At 35.9% G+C, this 18,436-nt stretch overlaps 1 protein-coding gene across 1 annotated transcript in view; it reads left to right on the top strand.

The window, feature by feature from the left end:
- Positions 1-7,864: 7,864 nt before the first annotated feature.
- The window catches only part of LOC128991120 (dyslexia-associated protein KIAA0319-like), a 45,113-nt gene continuing 34,541 nt past the window's right edge, over positions 7,865-18,436 (top strand). The window contains exons 1-3 of the mRNA XM_054413867.1: positions 7,865-7,923; positions 10,891-11,160; positions 14,140-14,288. Coding sequence (XP_054269842.1) covers positions 10,894-11,160; positions 14,140-14,288 — 416 coding nt within the window. The 5' untranslated portion in view covers positions 7,865-7,923; positions 10,891-10,893. The remainder of the gene's footprint in view (positions 7,924-10,890; positions 11,161-14,139; positions 14,289-18,436) is intronic.

Raw genomic sequence — 18,436 nt, 5'->3', positions numbered from 1 at the left:
AAAACACTAGCATTACTTTTTCAAATAAGTGGAAGCAATATTTCTATACAAAAACTTTTTTGAAAACTATCTTGTTAACAAGTTTTTATTAGCTCGCTTTCTTGTCTGTTCGGTGCAAATTTTGCAATCGATTTTAAACTAACTTCCCGATTGGCTAGAGACTTGAAACTTGAAATATATCTCACAAATGGATGACAATGCAATTTAAATCATTTTACTTTCATATTTCCCTTGGCTACGCCCCATGAGCTTCCAAAGTTTCAATGTTTTGGAAGAATGTAAATGTAAATAGTCAAATATATAAATAATTGAATTTAGCTGTAATTTGACAGTTTTTTCAAAGAGCAGAGGTTAAGAGGCACAGGTACTGCTCCCGAGAGATTCTAAAAAAAACAGACTGTACTTTAAAATGGTAAAGATGACGGTAAAAATTAAAAATTTTTTGATTACAGATAAAAAGGTTTTGGATTATATGCATTAACAGACCACATATAATAGATTTATCATATTTACTCATTAAAGACTAACAAGTAGAAAATAATTAATAAATAACGGTGCTTAAATCTTAATTACAATAAAAGGCAAAGCCCTCACTGACACACTCATCACTAATTCCCCCACTTCCCATTTACCTAGGAGGCTGAAATTTGGTACACCGATTCTTTAGGCATTAAATAGGAAAACTAAGTTGTTTTTATTCTGATCGGACTCCGCCCCAGTGGCTCTGGATTTTCCCATGTTAACCTTATGATTTTTCATATTTAAAAGGAATTAATGAATCTTATCAGCTGTTTCAATCAAACAAGATGGTTCTGTTCTATGATGTTCAATAGCATTAAAGTTACAAGGATTACCAACAGGGTGCAGCACTATTATTTTTTTTTTTATTTATGACAACAGCTAATTTGCAACCAAAAGGTGAGTGAGCGTAGCGAACTAACTTCAACCTGAAGGCGAGTTAGCGTAGCGAACGAGCTTACCTGAAGGCAAGTGAGCGCAGCGAACGAGCTCCAACCTAAAGGTGAGTGAGCGTAGCGAACGAACTTCAACCAGGACGTGATTGAGCCATGCGAACGAGCTCATCTTGAAAATTAAGAAGTTAAACGGGGCAAGGCCCGCGGGTACAGCTTGTAATTAATAAATAAAAAATACCACGTTTTTAAACGCCCTAAAAAGAAGAACAAATTTATAAATATTATGTGGAGAGAATACGAGAATACTTGTAAGATTTAAAACAAAAGCCGTGGGACACTTGCAATAGATAATAATAGTTGTCATAGATAACAAACAAATTCACAAAGTACATCCTGTTTGTATGATTTACTTCTATATTTCCTAATTGAGGTTAAAAATAACTAGTAATTCAATAGGTGAAGAAACTTGTCAATTATCTATTGCTTGCCCCCTGCGTTTTTCGTTTTAAATCTTACAAGTATTTATTCCCTCCATAAACTTATAAACTATTTCCTTCTTTTTAGTGTGTTTACAAACGTGGTATATTTTAAAAGTTTTTTTTATTTATAAATTTTTATTAAACAAAAAAATGGACAGGTTGTAGTTTTAAATGTCAAAATTTGTCTTAAATACATTTTGTATTATAGTAAGAGGCATGTGTGTTACAAGTGTGTGGTTATGTTTAGTCCTTCCCCCCTCTCTCTCCCCCCTAAAATGATAACAGAGCAGGTGCAGATAGTGCAGTGGAGTTCAAGAGTTTGTTGACTTCTGATTGAAGTGCTGAATTATTATCTGGGCAGGAGCAAGAAAATCACATTTTGACTGGAATCTGGAATACCAATACTCTTCATTCTAGGTATGATTTTAATTGATAGGTAATTATCATAGGTTGGATAACCATTAGATTGGGTTTATTTTGTTGCTGTAAGTCTGTATCCTTTTTTAAATCAGAACTTTTCTTTAAAGGTATGGAAATAAAATTTAGTAACAATTTAGTTCCAGTAACAATTTAACTACTGATTAAATCAGTAATTATCACGAGGAATATAGTAATATTTTCATGTGTTAAATATAGTAGGCTTACACATACAAATGTTAACACTTTTGTTAGTAAATTAAATTCCAGCAGCTTTCGTACTATTTAGGTACCGGTATGTAGATTCAAAATGAGAAAGAGGAAGGTTGTATGATCCACATACTATAGGTAAAGCATATGAAAAAATATTTTTGAAATTATGTATCAAGTTCTGAGTATGTATAAAGAAGAGAATCATAATATAACATTGTAATGTGGTAATTTAATAATGTCTACGATATTTCTAGTTGGATTTTAATATAACAATGCTGCTCTATTAAAAATGTAACATTCTAGTTTGCTGTACCAAAGATAACAGATCATGCAAAACACTGGAGGAGTTCAGGCCAGATGGGGAGTTAATTGACATAATACATTGTATACAGTTTCCAGTTTTGAGCAAGGTTTCTCGTCATGACGAACATTTTAAGTATATGGTTTTTTATCTGGGTGTGACTTGTAGTTTTCTCAAAAGTTCATGAGTACGGTACTTAGGATTTAAATATGGATGAGTTCAGTACATTTCATTCATATGTATTTAAAAATTCTTATTTTTTAAACACTGGGGGGGGGGGGTTCAATCTCTGGCCCTGGCCCCACTTCTGGGCACTTGGACCATGCCATAAGAAAATAATTGTGAAGAGGGAGAGAGTTTATGTTAACATTAATAAGATTTTTTAAAGTCTGAAGTCTCCACACATTTAGCAAAAAAGTATTAAAATGATATTGCTCTACTTCATCTATATATGAGCTGCTACACATTGTGCTTTGTTTCCTTATTATGTTTAAGCAGCTGTCCCTTGATTACAGCTATTCAGAGACTATAAGGCCAGATGTTTGAGACAAAGCATTTTGTAAGGAATTTATTCACAACAATGATGTAGATAACTGATGTTCAAATTATTAAGGCAAAATTATTTAATTCCTTATTACTACATTCCTTTTAAACCCCAATTGAAGACGTTGAGCGTTCATAAGACCAGTAATACCCGCCACAGCAAACCTGCAAACTAAGCGAATTTCCATATATTTGCCTGATTATTTTCACTAAAATATCTTCTTAAAATTGTCAAAATCTGTGTGTTTTCATTTTCATAAAAGAAAAGTTGATTACTTAGTATAAAATAAACAAATCTGTTCCAAACAAGGACACTACAACAATGTTTTTATTATTCATAGGGAATCTATGTAATTAATATGCTACATACAACTTTGTCGGTTGAACTCCTCCGCCATTTCTTAACCGATTTTATCCATTGACGTCTCATTGGGAAGATCGTGTCGCGTAGATTTGCAAACTGGCCTTCCATTTTTTGAAAGTCCCTTGGGCTCTGCCCCGGTGGCTTTGAAAGTTCCCATGTTATCCTTATGAAGAACATAATTGTTTGAATTTTGATCAGCTGTACAATTTAATTGCTATTTATTTTTCATTTTAATGAAACAATGAAACGCATTAAGTACATTTATCTAGTATTCGAGTTTGTGTAAACATAACCCCCAAGACGGATCGTGTTAGTATGGTAAAAGTATGTGGAATGCAGTGTACGCATTCATTAAAATTTATCAAGAAATAGGCCCGAAAATAGGTTTAAATCAATCACGTATTATAAAATAAGACAGTATTTTATGTTGACCTAAAAAAACAACATTTGCGATTACAGTTTTTCCAAATATACTTTTTACGTTTACCATTATTGACTTCAAAAGTATGTATCATACCTCATGTGCTGATGGAGGATAAAAACATTTTTTGTGTATACTAGCCTTTATGGTATAAATTATTTCTGAAAATATTGGAATAATTAATAAAACGAAAAATCATATGAAAACTTGTTTAAAAAAATGTTCAAACATAAAAATATTTAGTGCTAAAAACTTTATTAAAAAGTTTTTAACAGAAAAGGTAAAATATTTTATATAATACTAGCTGACCCGGCGAACTTCGTATCGCCTAAGTTATATGTTTCCCCTAAGACAGACCGATGGAAAGAAAGTACCGTTACGTTTAATTTTCAAGATGATCTCGTTCGCATCGCTCAATCACGTCCTGGTTGCAGTTCGTTCGCTACGCTCACTCACCTTTGGGTTGGAGCTCGTTCGCTACGCTCACTCACCTTTAGGTTGGAGCTCGTTCGCTGCGCTCACTTGCCTTCAGGTTAGCTCGTTCGCTACGCTCACTCGCCTCTCTCGTTCGCATCGCTCAATCACGTCCTGGTTGAAGTTCGTTCGCTACGCTCACTCACCTTTGGGTTGGAGCTCGTTCGCTACGCTCACTCACCTTTAGGTTGGAGCTCGTTCGCTGCGCTCACTTGCCTTCAGGTTAGCTCGTTCGCTACGCTAACTCGCCTCCAGGTTGAAGTTCGTTCGCTGCGCTCACTCACCTTTTGGTTGCAAATTAGCTGTTGTCATAAATGTAAAAGAAATAATAGTGCTGCACCCTGTTGGTAATCCTTGTAACTTTAATGCTATTGAACATCATAGAACAGAACCAACTTGTTTAATTGAAACAGCTGTTAAGATTCATTAATTCTATTTCTCATAAGGTTAACATGGGAAACTCCAGAGCCACTGGGGCGGAGCCCTTTTAAGAATTTCGAAACGGGAAATAGTTTACGTCCGATTCGCATACCTACAGAATTTACACACCAAATCTCTTAACGATCGGTGAAGTCGTTCCGGAGGAGTTTGCAGACAAACACTGTGACACGAGAATTTTATATATTAGATAAAAAAATCAAAAATGTTAAAAACTATTTTTAACATATTTTTGTTCCCCGGTAAATATTTTTTAAACCATTTTAAATATGAACTAAAAAATATTTTAAAAATAACATGACCTATTTTAAAAATCTTTTAAACCTGAAACAAGATAATTATTTTAAAAATATTTTACCCCAATTTTTAAAATATTTTACACAAATTGTCCTTACAAAATTTATTTTTAAAATGTTTTAATATAAATAAAATAATTTTAAAAGGAGTTGCATGCTACTTGGGAGTATCTTAAATTTGTGTATTTATCGTTGTTTTGTGTTGCTATGACGGATCGGGTTAGCATGATGGTAACTTAAATTTGTGCATTTATCGTTGTTTTGTGTAGCAATAATTTGTTTATTTGTTGTTTATTTCTTTTAAATGCCTCCGACGTGACGAAAACGAAACATAGACAGGGGGCGTAATGGTGATAACGACCACAGCTACAGAACAGTGGCGCGTAGGCTTAACTCATCACAGTCAGCACCTGACGCTGGACAATCTCAACTATTAGGTTACAAATGCGCCCTAAACTACCCCAAAACGACTTTTCGTTGTCAATTGGCCATTGGCCCTCTATCAATAACCTGTGTTGCCTGTACAGCGAGGCATTTTGAGAAGGAGAAAACCGGCCAGATTGCTTTAGGTTTATCAATAACTAAGATAAACATGGTCTGAGTTACACACCGGTAATCTTTGAGTTGACTCTTTTAAACTCATTGTAAATATGACTGTTATCCGTTTTGAAATGGCACCTGTAATACTTTCAATTGCTCGAATTCGAGCAACATGTACACTAGTTATATTTTATTTCGCAAAAAATTTACTTGGACCACGGCCACCTTTACAGGCCGCGGCCTGGTAGAATTGGCAACGTCGCAAGTGGTGTTGTGTAGCGCGAGAGACGTCCCATAAGATTGGCAGATAGGTGACACCAGCTCAATATTTCGTGTATTATTCATTAAAATTAATAAACATAAATTTATTGAAAGATTGAAATAAAATATATAGAATAGAAAACCAAAACAATATTTAAATTGAAAATCAATGTTTGTACTTTTAAAGTGGAGTCAATATTTTCATAACCCAGCAACACAGCTTTCATATACTTAAAATAAACGGTGTCAGCAATCTGACACATACTTTCTTCCATAAGCTCGTCAACAATCTTTATCATAGGTATAAGCGGCGAGAGTAAAAAATATGTTGTTTTATAGTTAAAAACTACATAAGTTGCAATAACTTTTGAACACCGCAATTGTTACAGCAATGGAGTGTTCTACTATTTTTAGAATTATAAGGACCATAACATATTAATTTTGATCAGCTTTTCTCCAAAAATCCAATTTTTTTCGGTCATTTTATGGGGTTTTTATGGGAAAATAACATAATTTACAATAACTTTTTTGAACCGTAATATTTACAGACATGGGAGTTGTACCATTATGTTCAGAATGTAAAGGGCTATAACATACTAGACTTTTATCAAAATCGTTCGGGCCATTTAAAAAAAATCTGATTTTTCCGTTATTTTATGGTGTTTTATGGGAAAATTCCCATTAAAATCCAAATTTCAACAAAATTAAAAAAATCATTCATGTTTTAAGGACATAACATACTAAGTTAAAACCAAAGCCAGTTTTTGTTCTAAAATACTATTTTTCGTCTTTTATGGGTTTTTTTATGGGAAAATAACATAATTTACAATAACTTTTGAACCGTAATTTTTACAGAAATGGGAGTTGTACCATTTTTTTCGGAATTTAAAGGGCTACAACATACTAAATTTTTATAACATTCGTTCGGGCCATTTTTGAGAAAATTAGATTTTTCAGGTTTTTTATTGGTTTTTATGGGAAAATCCCCATTAAAAATCTAAATTTCAAAAAAATGAAAAAAACGCCTGGCGCCTGGTGACCATGGATTAGAACCTACATACCAAATTTCATCGAAATCGGACAACAGGTGTAGTCCCTAGCTCTGTACAAATCCAGACACACACTCACACACACCTTACCCTTTAACTTTCCCCGTATTGTTAGGGGTAGACAACGCTTTAGTGTACTAACTAAATTTCGTTTATTAAGCTGTACAAAATGGTTTGGGAATAAATTGCAAATTAATATGTTTCAAAGGTTAAAAATGAGAAAACCATAATTTTTACCCCATAAAACCCCCGTTCCCATTGTCCGATCATGCTGGTTCGAAATAGGCTTTCACGATATTGTACCAATTTCATTAAAAATCAAAGTGATCAAAGACACACACACGTCATTATATAAGTGATTTTGAACGGACGGTGGAAACATCAAACGAAAAAGTAAATCGGTCCCAAGCTTAGATCTCACCATGAGTGCCAACTGCCTATCAGCCTATCTAGTTGAAAGTATCCTTAATTAATGACAAAGATTTCATGTTTCGTGTGCCATACAAGTTAGGTGATGAAAAGGAAATAATTATGTAACTTAGTTAAGAATTTGCATGAAGTAATTCAATAGTATAACAATTAGTTGGAAACTACAATAACCTTTGGTATAACAATTAGTTGGAAACTAAAAATCCCTTATTGTCCTCCTTTCAAATAAAAAAAAATGTTTCTAGGCTCTTTCTTGTCGGCTGCTATTTCGCATTCGCAAGGATTTGCCTTGAACATAGAGGATACGCGTCCGGTAACCGGACGTGGATAAGGCGTACGGCAATGACGTCATGGGGTTGCGGGAGCCTGGAACGCCTTTACCACAACAATACAATGCTCAGCCATCGGTGGTCGTGGTGTAGTGGATAAGGTGCTCGGCTGATACGCAAGAGGTCCAGGGTTCGAATCCCATTATGACTTTAACTTTTTGTCGAAGAGTTTGCATTGAATACCATTTATTCTTAACTGTACATCTTTTATTAGAATTTTTGGCATTTATAATTTTTTTTATAGAGAAAGAATTTCACCTTAATTCGATTTTTTCACTATCAGCAAGTTTGGTTGGTTAGGTTAGGTTATGACAGTAATTGCCGGACGTCTAATCCACGTCCGGTTACCGGACGCGTATCCTCTGCCTTGCTTGAATTTTGTTTTGAGCCCGTGTTTGTGTGGTTTGGTTGGCGTTTGGCATTTGAGATTTGACAGATGGGTTGATGTCAATATTGTAAGTGTTTCACAATTTATCCAAAATATAACATTTTAGATTTTGTTTTCTGACCCGAAATGTAATATAATTATATGAGCATCGTAACGTTTTATTGAAGATCGCATTTATAATCGGTTTAGCATATTAAATTGTGCCCATGTTACCAAATTCCACTTTTTGCTGTGTAAGCAGGTAGCCTAGATTACTTGCAGTTGTTACTAAACGAACCCTTTGTACAGTGTTTCCATTTGAGGGATAAAAATCCCTTTCTAGGGATATTTAGGGCCTTCGAGGGATTGAAAAGGGATTGAGGGATAACTAGGGATAATCAGCGAAATTGAAGGATTTTTTAGATTTTCTAGGGATTTCAGGCCTTTGACTTTATAAATTGAAATATTGATAAAATAATACATTTTGGCTGTATTTCAACAACGTCAAGGACCTATTTTGGCTAATTTTGCAAGGTTTTGACACCGTAACGCGTTGATTATACTACTTTTTCTCCAGATTTTGGTAACAAATCGATTGTAAGTTTAGAAGATACTCCTCAAGGAGTAATGTTTTATCATGGTTGTAAGTAGTGGTAGTGACGTAGTGTTTCAAAGTCGGAACAGACAAGGGGAAGAGTAACAGCCAACACTGCACGAAACAAGCGAAGGACAAGTCGGTCGGTGGAATGTAATGGCGGATCTAGATTACTGTATTTGTTTCTTAGTAGCCCTGTGCCCTGTGTCAAAAATGTCGAATGTTTGTTTTCGTTTTGATTTTGTTTGCCGGTGATTTCTATATGATGTTTTTTGGTTAAAGTAACTTGGTGTAACCTTTTCCCCAAGGCATGGTGGCCATGTTTGAAAAAGACTATATTTTTGAAATTTGGACACTTGAGTAACATTTTTGAAACAATTGTAATTACTTGTAAATGAAAATTATTAGTTTATAAAATTTTAAAAATAACTATTTGTTTAATTTTTTTAGTTAATTTATCTTGTTTTGTACCACATATGCAGTTTTTAATCACGGCTACCTGTAATTCCAGACCGGAGGCCGCGGCCTTCGAAGTGGCAACGTTGCAAGTAGGCCTATAGTGTTGTGAAAGGTGTTTGTTTGGAGAACGCTAAGCTAATGATATTTATGCATTTTTTTTTTATAATAAATACGAAAGCTTGGTTACTGGGCTATGACAATATTGACTCCACATTGAATGTATGGAAATAGATTTTCAATTTATTATTTTGGTTTTCGATTGTAACTTACATTATGTTTTATTTCCATGTTAACTTATAGGGCGTCTGGCGCTAAACAATACTACGGTACTTGCAACGTTGCCAACTATACCAGGCCGCGGCCTGCCTGGAGTTAAAGATGGCCGTGGTTTTAATGGTGCAAAAATGTTTTTTCCTACAGTCACCCGACAAAGTTGGCTTCCCTGTACTGTTTATAGTACAGAAAGCTGCTAATTGCTGCATATTTATACTTTGCCGTACGGTTTATACTTTGCCGCACGGTTTATACTTTGCCGCACATCAGGATTCCAACCAAACAACACAAAACAGCGTGGTTTTATTATGCACGTAATCCGTGTACGCTTGGAAATAGGTTGGCAACACTTAAAGATAATAATACTATGAACAGCTGATTGACTATTATAACTACGATTTAACCTGTCATTTCGTGTTTATAGTTTTGGTATTTCTGAACTTTCTGGACTTTTCTTTTAAACGTTTTTAAAACATTCCTACGGTCTTAATAAACAAGAAAATACCTTTAAAGCATTTTTTTTAGGCGCGGAAACCACTTCAAATTACAAAAACATACGGAACTATATTCTCAAAAGACGGAGCACATTTCTTGCCGAGGAAAAATAGCGGAGTGATACGGACCACGGGTACTACTTTCTCCAGGGCACCATTTGTGTAATTGTGTTGCTAGCTGAACCTAAAAACGTGTTGTATAGTGTTTGAAAGACTAATTATTTATGTTTTATAGTGACTGTAGGAAAAATATAATGTGTAACACGAGTGAAAAAGGCCTTTGCTGCACTCGAGATCATTCCGCACTCGCCTACGGCTCATGCGTAAACATTGCTCTCGTGTGCAGCAAAGTGCCACTTTCACCACTAGTTACACAAATAACTATTTATATAGTATTACTTTATAAATAATATGGGATATTGAAGAAAAATACCACCAGTTACCATATTTTAGGTGGCTATACATGATATCCATTGGTATTGCTGCAAAAATAATAAGTTGTTATCTAGATTTGATGAAGAGGGATAATTGGAGGGATTATTATAACACGGACTAGGGATAACTAGGGATTTTTTGACGTTGGCCCAGGGATATTTTTTTCTTGCTGATGGAAACACTGCCTTTGTATTTTATTAGAACTTTATCTAAAGTTAAATAAGGCAACCTGTAATTCTTCAGATTCCTCTATTATTATTCCTCAAGAGGACTTCTTGAAATTTAGTATGATGTCTAGACTACTGTAGATGGCTTTCTAACATGTTTATATGTTATAGCTTTATGAGTAGGCCTACTGAGTAACCACTCTGATAAAATTAAGTTAAAATATATACATATATCCAGTCTTCTCTATAGTGATTAAGCTTTGTATTTTAGTTTAGAGGGCTTGTATCATTGACTATACAACACTAGTGTGTATAGTCGACTAGTGTTGTCATAGTCAATGCTTTTATGCATGGGATACCCTATGGAGTATCTAACTTACCTGGCTATAGTTAGCATTAGCCTAACTCATTGAGCATTCCTTACTTAATAACTGCATGGCCATAAAGGCTTTTAAGTAAGGCCTAAATACATAGATTTTTACATTTGTAGGCAGATGGCCATGTAACTTAGGCCTACCTTTGGCTCTGAAGGAAAAGTAAGGAAACAAACAGATAGGCCTAGTTAACCTACAAAATATATTCAACACCAGCTAATCTCAGCCTCCCTAAGTTTACGATAATTACTGTTCCAGAAGATGAGAGGTAGTGAGCAGCTTCAGTGGTTGCTGGGGTGGAACTTACTATTCTCTGTCGTCTCCCAGCTCGACCTAGACTCACCACAGTGGCGAGAATGTCCTCAGATGCTGCCCAAGGTCCTCGTAGGCTACGCGCCGCGTGGCAACGAGTCAGCTGGCGTCTACAAGAAGAGTCCTGAGGCAGTGACTATATCAAGTTGTGTGGCCCTGTGTTGTGAACAGCCATCCTGCAACATTGTCTTTATGTTCAAGCAAACTTGTTTCCAAGTAAGATGATTGTTTAAACTTAATCAATCAAATTTTTATCACAAATGTAATAGGCTACCTGTATTATTTTAGTTGACAAAGAGATTCAGTTCAGATGGTCCCAAAGACCTAGGTCTATATTGGTTTTTTTATGCATACACACAGCATAGAAAGTTCTGCTCCTCGGGTCATAGCATTATTACATAGCATCCTGCCACTGATGATTTTTCGATTTTAAACCCGCATCATCAGGTCAGACGTCACATGCTTTTACTACAGCCACAGACTGTTTCAAATCTAAGTGTTATTTTTTAATAGCAGTTTAAGACTTTGAGATAGGCTTATCGTAAATTATGGTTTATGAGATTTGTGGATCTGTGTAGCTAACTACCCTAGCTAACTACATTTGTTATTTATTGGCAGAAAATATTTATGCTTAGTGTGAAGAAACTAGCCTAGATATTTTATTTAGGTAGCCTAACCAAAATGAACAAATTAGGAACAGTATTTTATCTAATAATTTCAACAACTCATCTAAAAACAAAATGTAGGTAATAATAATAAAAAATATTCAATTCATCTGATCTTTTAAACATTAAACATATGGTTAGTTAATATCACCACATCTCTCTTTGTACATGCATATTCTTTTAATCGCTTTGTTTTGGTCTTCTTAGGAGTCTCTGACTTCTTTGAGAAGTGTCGTGGTTTAGTTGATCAGGTAGAGGAGGGATTGTTAGGCTGTTCGGTATATACACTTTCTTCTAATGGCAATAGTGTTAGATGCCATCAATTTCTTCTAAGCCATCTCCCATTATTTAGTGTTACCGTACCCAATATGATCCTATGGGGATAAATGTATAATTTTGATGAGATTTCACCGTTAAAAAAAGGAAATATGAAATCTGTTGTTCAGTTTTCTTTATTTTTCAGGTCTCTAATCCAGACCTTATCTTCTTTTTCCAGAGGTTTTAGTTCACTTGCCATCTCCACATCTCCTGCTGTCAAAATTCCTCTTCATTCTCTCTTTTATGTGTTGTTGTTTTGTCAAAACCCAACCAAATCATTAGTTAGGGGCCTGTTGAATTTTTCAAAATCTTTCAATGATGGATGATTTGAACTCAATTTTCTCCCAGAAAGCAACTCTGCTGGAGACAGTCCCGATTCTAGCTTTGTTTTCAGGTAAAAACTAATAGGCTAACCCTATATTTGGATCTTTATTTTTCAACAATATTCTTTTGGCTATTGACACTGCAACCTCAGCACCTCCGTTTGCCTGAGGAAAGTACGGACTAGTGGTCTTTGCTTCAAACACATACTCTTTTGCAAAATCCTTGAACTCTTGTGATGTGAAATCTTGAAAATAGGTTTGAACTACCAAGTAGGCCTACCACTTTCTATTACGGTACACAATAGATCTGCGGAAAGATAAATCCAAGGACCTTTTAGAAGTTCTGTGGGCATCAAAGGCTCTTTGTTCACTTGACTTTGTTCAATACACAGTTTTCTACTTCAGACTTCACATCTCTCGAACAACCTGGCCACCAGACTGATTCTTTTGCTCTTGAACGACATTTCACTATACTTAAATGTCCTTTGTGAATAAAAAAAAATTTCTTTCCGTAAACTTCTAGGTATGAAAATTTGTGTTCCTTTTACTATCAAGCCATCTTCCAAAACAAGTTCATCTTTATATTTCCAAAATATTGAGTTCTTACACCATTTATTCTCCAAAATCGACGATAAGATTTCACGGCTCTCGGGATCATACCTTGAGCTTGTTTAATTTCTTCTAGACGTTTATCTGAACACGGGAAAGTTTCTACAATGCTCCTGATGAATAGCGTATCGTCTACTGTCAGTTCATAGATTTTGTCTTTGAAAAAGTCTTCTTTGAGGTTTCAAGGGCTTCGAGACAAACAATCTGCCGTGAAGTTTTCTTTCCCAGTTAGATAAGTTGCCTTATAATCGAACACTAAAAGTCTCATTCTAAATCTTTGAAGTCTAGACAAAAGCTCTGAAATAGGCTTTGACCCTAGAATTTCTACTAATGGTTTGTGGTCTATGTGCTCTTGGAATTGATTTCCCAACACATACATTGAAAACTCGTCACATGCCCAAGTCACAAAAATGCTTCCTTTTCTATTTGTGCATAGCAAGTTTCAACATCATTCAAACTTCTGGAAAATGTAGTAAGAGATAGAGCTCCGGTAGCGACATATCAATTGCAATTAGCCAAGAGGAAGTAGGAGCCGTTAGCAATAAAGTAGACTCTTTCAGAAACAAGTTGTAATAAATGTTGCCTATTTCATAAGTATAGGGAGTGCCCGGTGTATGAAGTTTAGAGTCTTAGTTGTGGTGTCAAGGGACATTTTGTTAGGTGTTGTACAAAACAAGGACAGAAAACAATACGGGAAGTTAAGGACAAGGAAAATGAAACTTCAAATTTTTTTCTAGGTGAAATTCTAGTTATGAAATATGGCAAAGAGTGTCCTGTAGTGGAAATTGAAATCATTGAACAAATTAGGAACAGTATTTTATCTAATCATTTCAACAACTCATCTAGAAACAAAATGTAATAATAATAAATAATCAGTTCATCTGATCTTTTAAACATGAAACATATGGTTAAACATCAAATGACACCACACTAAGGAAATTTCTCTGAGCCTTCTTGGACAAATAGTCTTGTTACCTTGCTTAACTTTATAAAAACCTCTAGGCCTATGTAGCCTACATATAGTTTTTTTTGTCCTAGGACGCTAGGCACGAGCCCGGAATTGTTTTTCACATTAAGTTACTTCAGGCTAGACCTAGAAGGGGTTGCGGTATTATCACTTAGATAAAATCCATTGGTGATTTGGCAGGATTTGAACCCGGGACCCCTGGAACCGGAGTCCCGCGCTCTAACCACTAGACCAGCTCGCTCCCCAGCCTATATATAATGGAATTTTAATGATACCCCGGTTCTCTCATTAAATTGTATCGTTGTTTTGCCAGATTGAGTGTGAGAGCGACTCTCTATGTGAGCCAGTGTATAGAGAAGGTTCCCAGTTTGGCAACAACGTCCGGATGGTCTTAGTCCGTCCTGTCATAGGTGGAAGTTGGGGGGACATCACCGATGTTATGGCTCCTGTTGATTATAACAGGTGAGTAATATATTAACAGTGTGAATAAAAGCGTATTAATTTGACCTCCGATGGTCCAGCACTTTCAATAATCCAAAATTGGTCTAAGAGGCTAATGGTCTTTTTTTAAAATGCTGTTTCAAGTCATACCACGTTCATCAGAGTTGGCAGAAATTGGCAAAAAAAGAAAGCATATAAAATGTTGAATTGTAGCCCCGGCTAACAGTTTCCCTTTGACACTCTAAAATTAGCCATATTTCCATAAATTTTGCAATGACAGCTGATTTTAGAAGATGATCAATAATAGGGTGTTTTTAGCAAATTTCCCATATAGGGAATAAGCTATTAAGTTACTGTAGGTTTCATGGTAAGACCTGGACCCAGGACCGATTTAGGCCTACTTTTTTGTTTTGAGGTCCCCAGAGGCCAAAATCGCCATCCGTTCAAATTCATATACATGTACAGTTTAAACTTGATATAACGAACCTCGATATAACGAATTCCTTGATATAACAAATTTTTTTTAATCCCCTTGAACTCTCCACAAGACACCATGTATATTTTACCTCTATATAACGTATAAACCATAACAACAACCTTGATTTAACGACATTTTTGTGATTCCGGCTAAAATAAGACACCTCAATATAACGAATTTATCATTGTCAGAACCTCTACATATCGAATTTAAACTCTACTTAACAAATTGTCATCGTCTTTACCTCGATATAACAACCCCCCCCCCCCCACCCATTATTGTTTTTGAAAAATCTGTTCCTTCATCAAATGAAATGGAAAGGTGATGTCATCGCTTGCGCTAACATTTGTCTGCTCCGTTTTACACATCTCTGTCTGCTGTCGCTGCGCGCTATGTTACATACTGAGTACTGATTTCATTTGGGTGATAAGAAACTATGGTGAATTGTACAATTTTTGGATGAAGCGAAACCTAAGAAAGAATAGAAAAACAAAAGCAAACAGAAAGAATACCGGTAGCTACATAGTTATCTTAACTCCACTTGTAACAGGGTCTTTGGAGCTATTCACACCATCAAACGTTTTGCAGTTCCACTGAACTTGAAAATCATGTTAGTAAAAACTCTCATCTTGACTCATTTCAACTACTGTGATGTGGTGATCAATGACATGACTAATGAAGTTTCTAGTAGACTTCAGCGAGCGCAGAATTCCTCTATCAGATTCATGTTTGGCCTTAGGCGATATGACCATGTAACTCCCTATTTCAACCTGCTTTCATTGATGAAGTTAAATGAACTTCTGGAATTTCACACCCTCCGTCTTCTACACTCCATTATCAATAGGCCTAGTAAAATTCACAATTATTTATCAGACAACTTCCATTTTATTTCTGACATCAGCACCCGTGCCACTCGTAGAGGCTCTCACCTTTTGTCTACACCAATTCACCGGTCAAAAGTTTTTAACAAATCCTTCTTGGTATCTGCAATTCGAATGTGGCTCTTCCTGACCATATCAAATCCATAGGAAACCGTGCGAGGTTTGGGGCAGAGATTAAATCTATTATATTGAGCAGCAGGTGTGAGTGAGTCTCTGGCGCTGGTGTGAGGGGTTGTTGGCGGCTTGTGTGAATGGGATTGTTTTAGGATTACTAAGCTTAATTTCTTCATGTTTACTCATTTAATGTATTACTTTAGATTATTTAAATTTACTTATATAAGTGAATAAGTTTTATTTATTTATTTATGTTTCAGAGGTTAAGTGGTAGAGAGGACTTACAAGTCCTAACTTCGCGTCTTTAATAAAGGCATTTTTCTTTTCATTTTATTTAATTTTAATCCTTTTAAACGAGTGTTTTTAGTATCTTTAAGTTGGCTATGATTAAACACTTTTATAATGACGTATCTAATATTTTTATTGTTTTTATTTTCCGTTCATATTTCGTTGTTATTTTGTCACCAGCATGGGCAACCCATGAGGCCCATGTTAATTTTTTATAAATTTTTTATTCATGTTTTATGTTTATTTTTTAGCCTAGCGCTATTTGAATTTATAAAGGGATTCTGCACATCTACAGGAAAATATCTTTCTAAAAGTAGGCTATGTGTAGATTTTCCCTGCAATGGACTTGAGCTGAAACAAACTTTTTTATGAAACATACTTGCCTAATATATAGGACTAGCTGGCCCGACAGACGTCGTCCTGTCCTAATGTGGTTTTATGTCAAATGCTCGTTCATTTTCAAGATGAGCTCGTTCGCATGGCTCAATCACGTCCTGGTTGTTCACTACGCTCACTCACCAAGGTTGGAGCTTGTTCGCTGCGCTCACTTGCCTTCAGGTTAGCTCTTTGGCTACGTTAACTCGCCTGCAGGTTGAAGTTTGTTCGCTACGCTCACTCACCTTTTGGTTGCAAATAAGCTGTTGTCATAAATTAAAAAAATAATAATAGTGCTGCGTCCTGTTGTAGCCGTTGGGGGGTAACTGATTAATAGTGATTGATTGGAGGTGTAAAACTAAATTAAGCGTGCTGATTCTGCTACCAAATTAATTAATGAAAGACGTGTTAAGGACCAGAGGACGGAGATCTTTTACCCAGACCGGAAGCTTGCATAGCCAGCTTTGATTTATGCTAATACAACTAATTTATTAAAAACTATCCTTCCAAAACTTGTGACCTAGGAAATGACTGATAATGAAATGATAGACTGGTGATTGAACTACTTAAATAGGAAATGCCTAACAATTATTGAAAAGAACTATGGAAACTTCTGGGGAAAACGTGTTGTCCTAATCATGTTGAAAATGGTCCGAGCCTGAAGGGCTCGACCAGTAAATTTCCTAATTCCTACATTTCTAATGTCGGACGACCCTTGTAGGTCTCCCCCCTTGTTGCTAACTAGCCTGACATATTAACCTAGTATATAATTAATAATTATTCTAGTAACTTAGCCATTTAATAGATTTTTCAGGGCGAGCAGCTCTTCTGTGGGAATTCTTGATAGTCGTTGGCGGTGAAGTGGGAAGAAGGTTGGGAAAGGTCGGTGGGGGAAGCCGTTCGCTTGCTCGCGGTGGGCTGACGAGTTCGCCATGCAGCCCTGCCACACGAAGCGCTGACACTATAAGAAATATAGCGTGCCGCTATGTGTCACACTGTTGGTAAACCTATTAACTTTTTAATGCTCTTGAACATCACAGAATCAACTTGTTTAGTTGAACCAGCTGTTAAGATTCTTTAATTCCATTTAAATATGAGTACCGGTACTCATAATGTTAACATGGGAAACTCCAGAGCCACTGGGGCGGAGCCCTTTTGATGGATCTGCACCAAACTTCACACAAACCATCCTTGAATAATGCTAAATAATGCCTCGAAGTTTCATTACAATCTGTCCAGCGGTTTCGGAGTCCATAAAGGACAAACAAACAAACATACATTGGATTTTATATATATAGACTAGCTGGCCCGACAGACGTCGTCCTGTCCTAATGTGGTTTTATGTCAAATGCTTGTACATTTTCAAGATCCTGGTTGAAGTTCGTTCGCTACGCTCACTCACCTTTAGGTTGGAGCTCGTTCGCTGCGCTCACTTGCCTTCAGGTTAGCTCGTTCGCTACGCTAATTCGCCTCCAGGTTGAAGTTCGTTCGCTACGCTCACTCACCTTTTGGTTGCAAATTAGCTGTTGTCATAAGTTAAAAAAAAATAATCGTGCTGCACCCTGTTGGTAAACTTATTAACTTTTTAATGCTATTGAACATCACAGAATAAAATTGCTTAGTTGAACCAGCTGTTAAGATTCTTTAATTCCATTTAAATATGAGTTAACTCATAAGGTTAACATGGGAAACTCCTGAGCCACTAGGGCGGAGCCCTTTTGACGGATCTGCACCAAACTTCACACAAACCATCCTTGAATAATGCTAAATAATGCCTCGAAGTTTCATTACAATCTGTCGAGCGGTTTCGAAGTCCATAAAGGACAAACAAACAAACATACATTGGATTTTATATATATAGATTAGGCCTACCTTTGTTTTTGTTGCCTGTGTTGTTGAGTAGGTAATATGTGTGTGTCACCCTAGATACATTTAATTGCCAGCTTTTGTGGTATATTCAGGGGTTTTCTTCGTTTATCTTCTTGTCACTAACACCATAGTCTATATGGACAAAAATATTTATATGGGGACTC

This window comes from Macrosteles quadrilineatus, unplaced genomic scaffold (assembly GCF_028750875.1).
Source record: "Macrosteles quadrilineatus isolate MER2022 unplaced genomic scaffold, UCM_ALF_1.0 Scaffold_3__2_contigs__length_128488019, whole genome shotgun sequence".
NCBI lineage: Eukaryota > Metazoa > Arthropoda > Insecta > Hemiptera > Cicadellidae > Macrosteles > Macrosteles quadrilineatus.
Note: the sequence above shows the minus strand (reverse complement) of the source record. Positions and strands in the feature narration are given on the sequence as shown.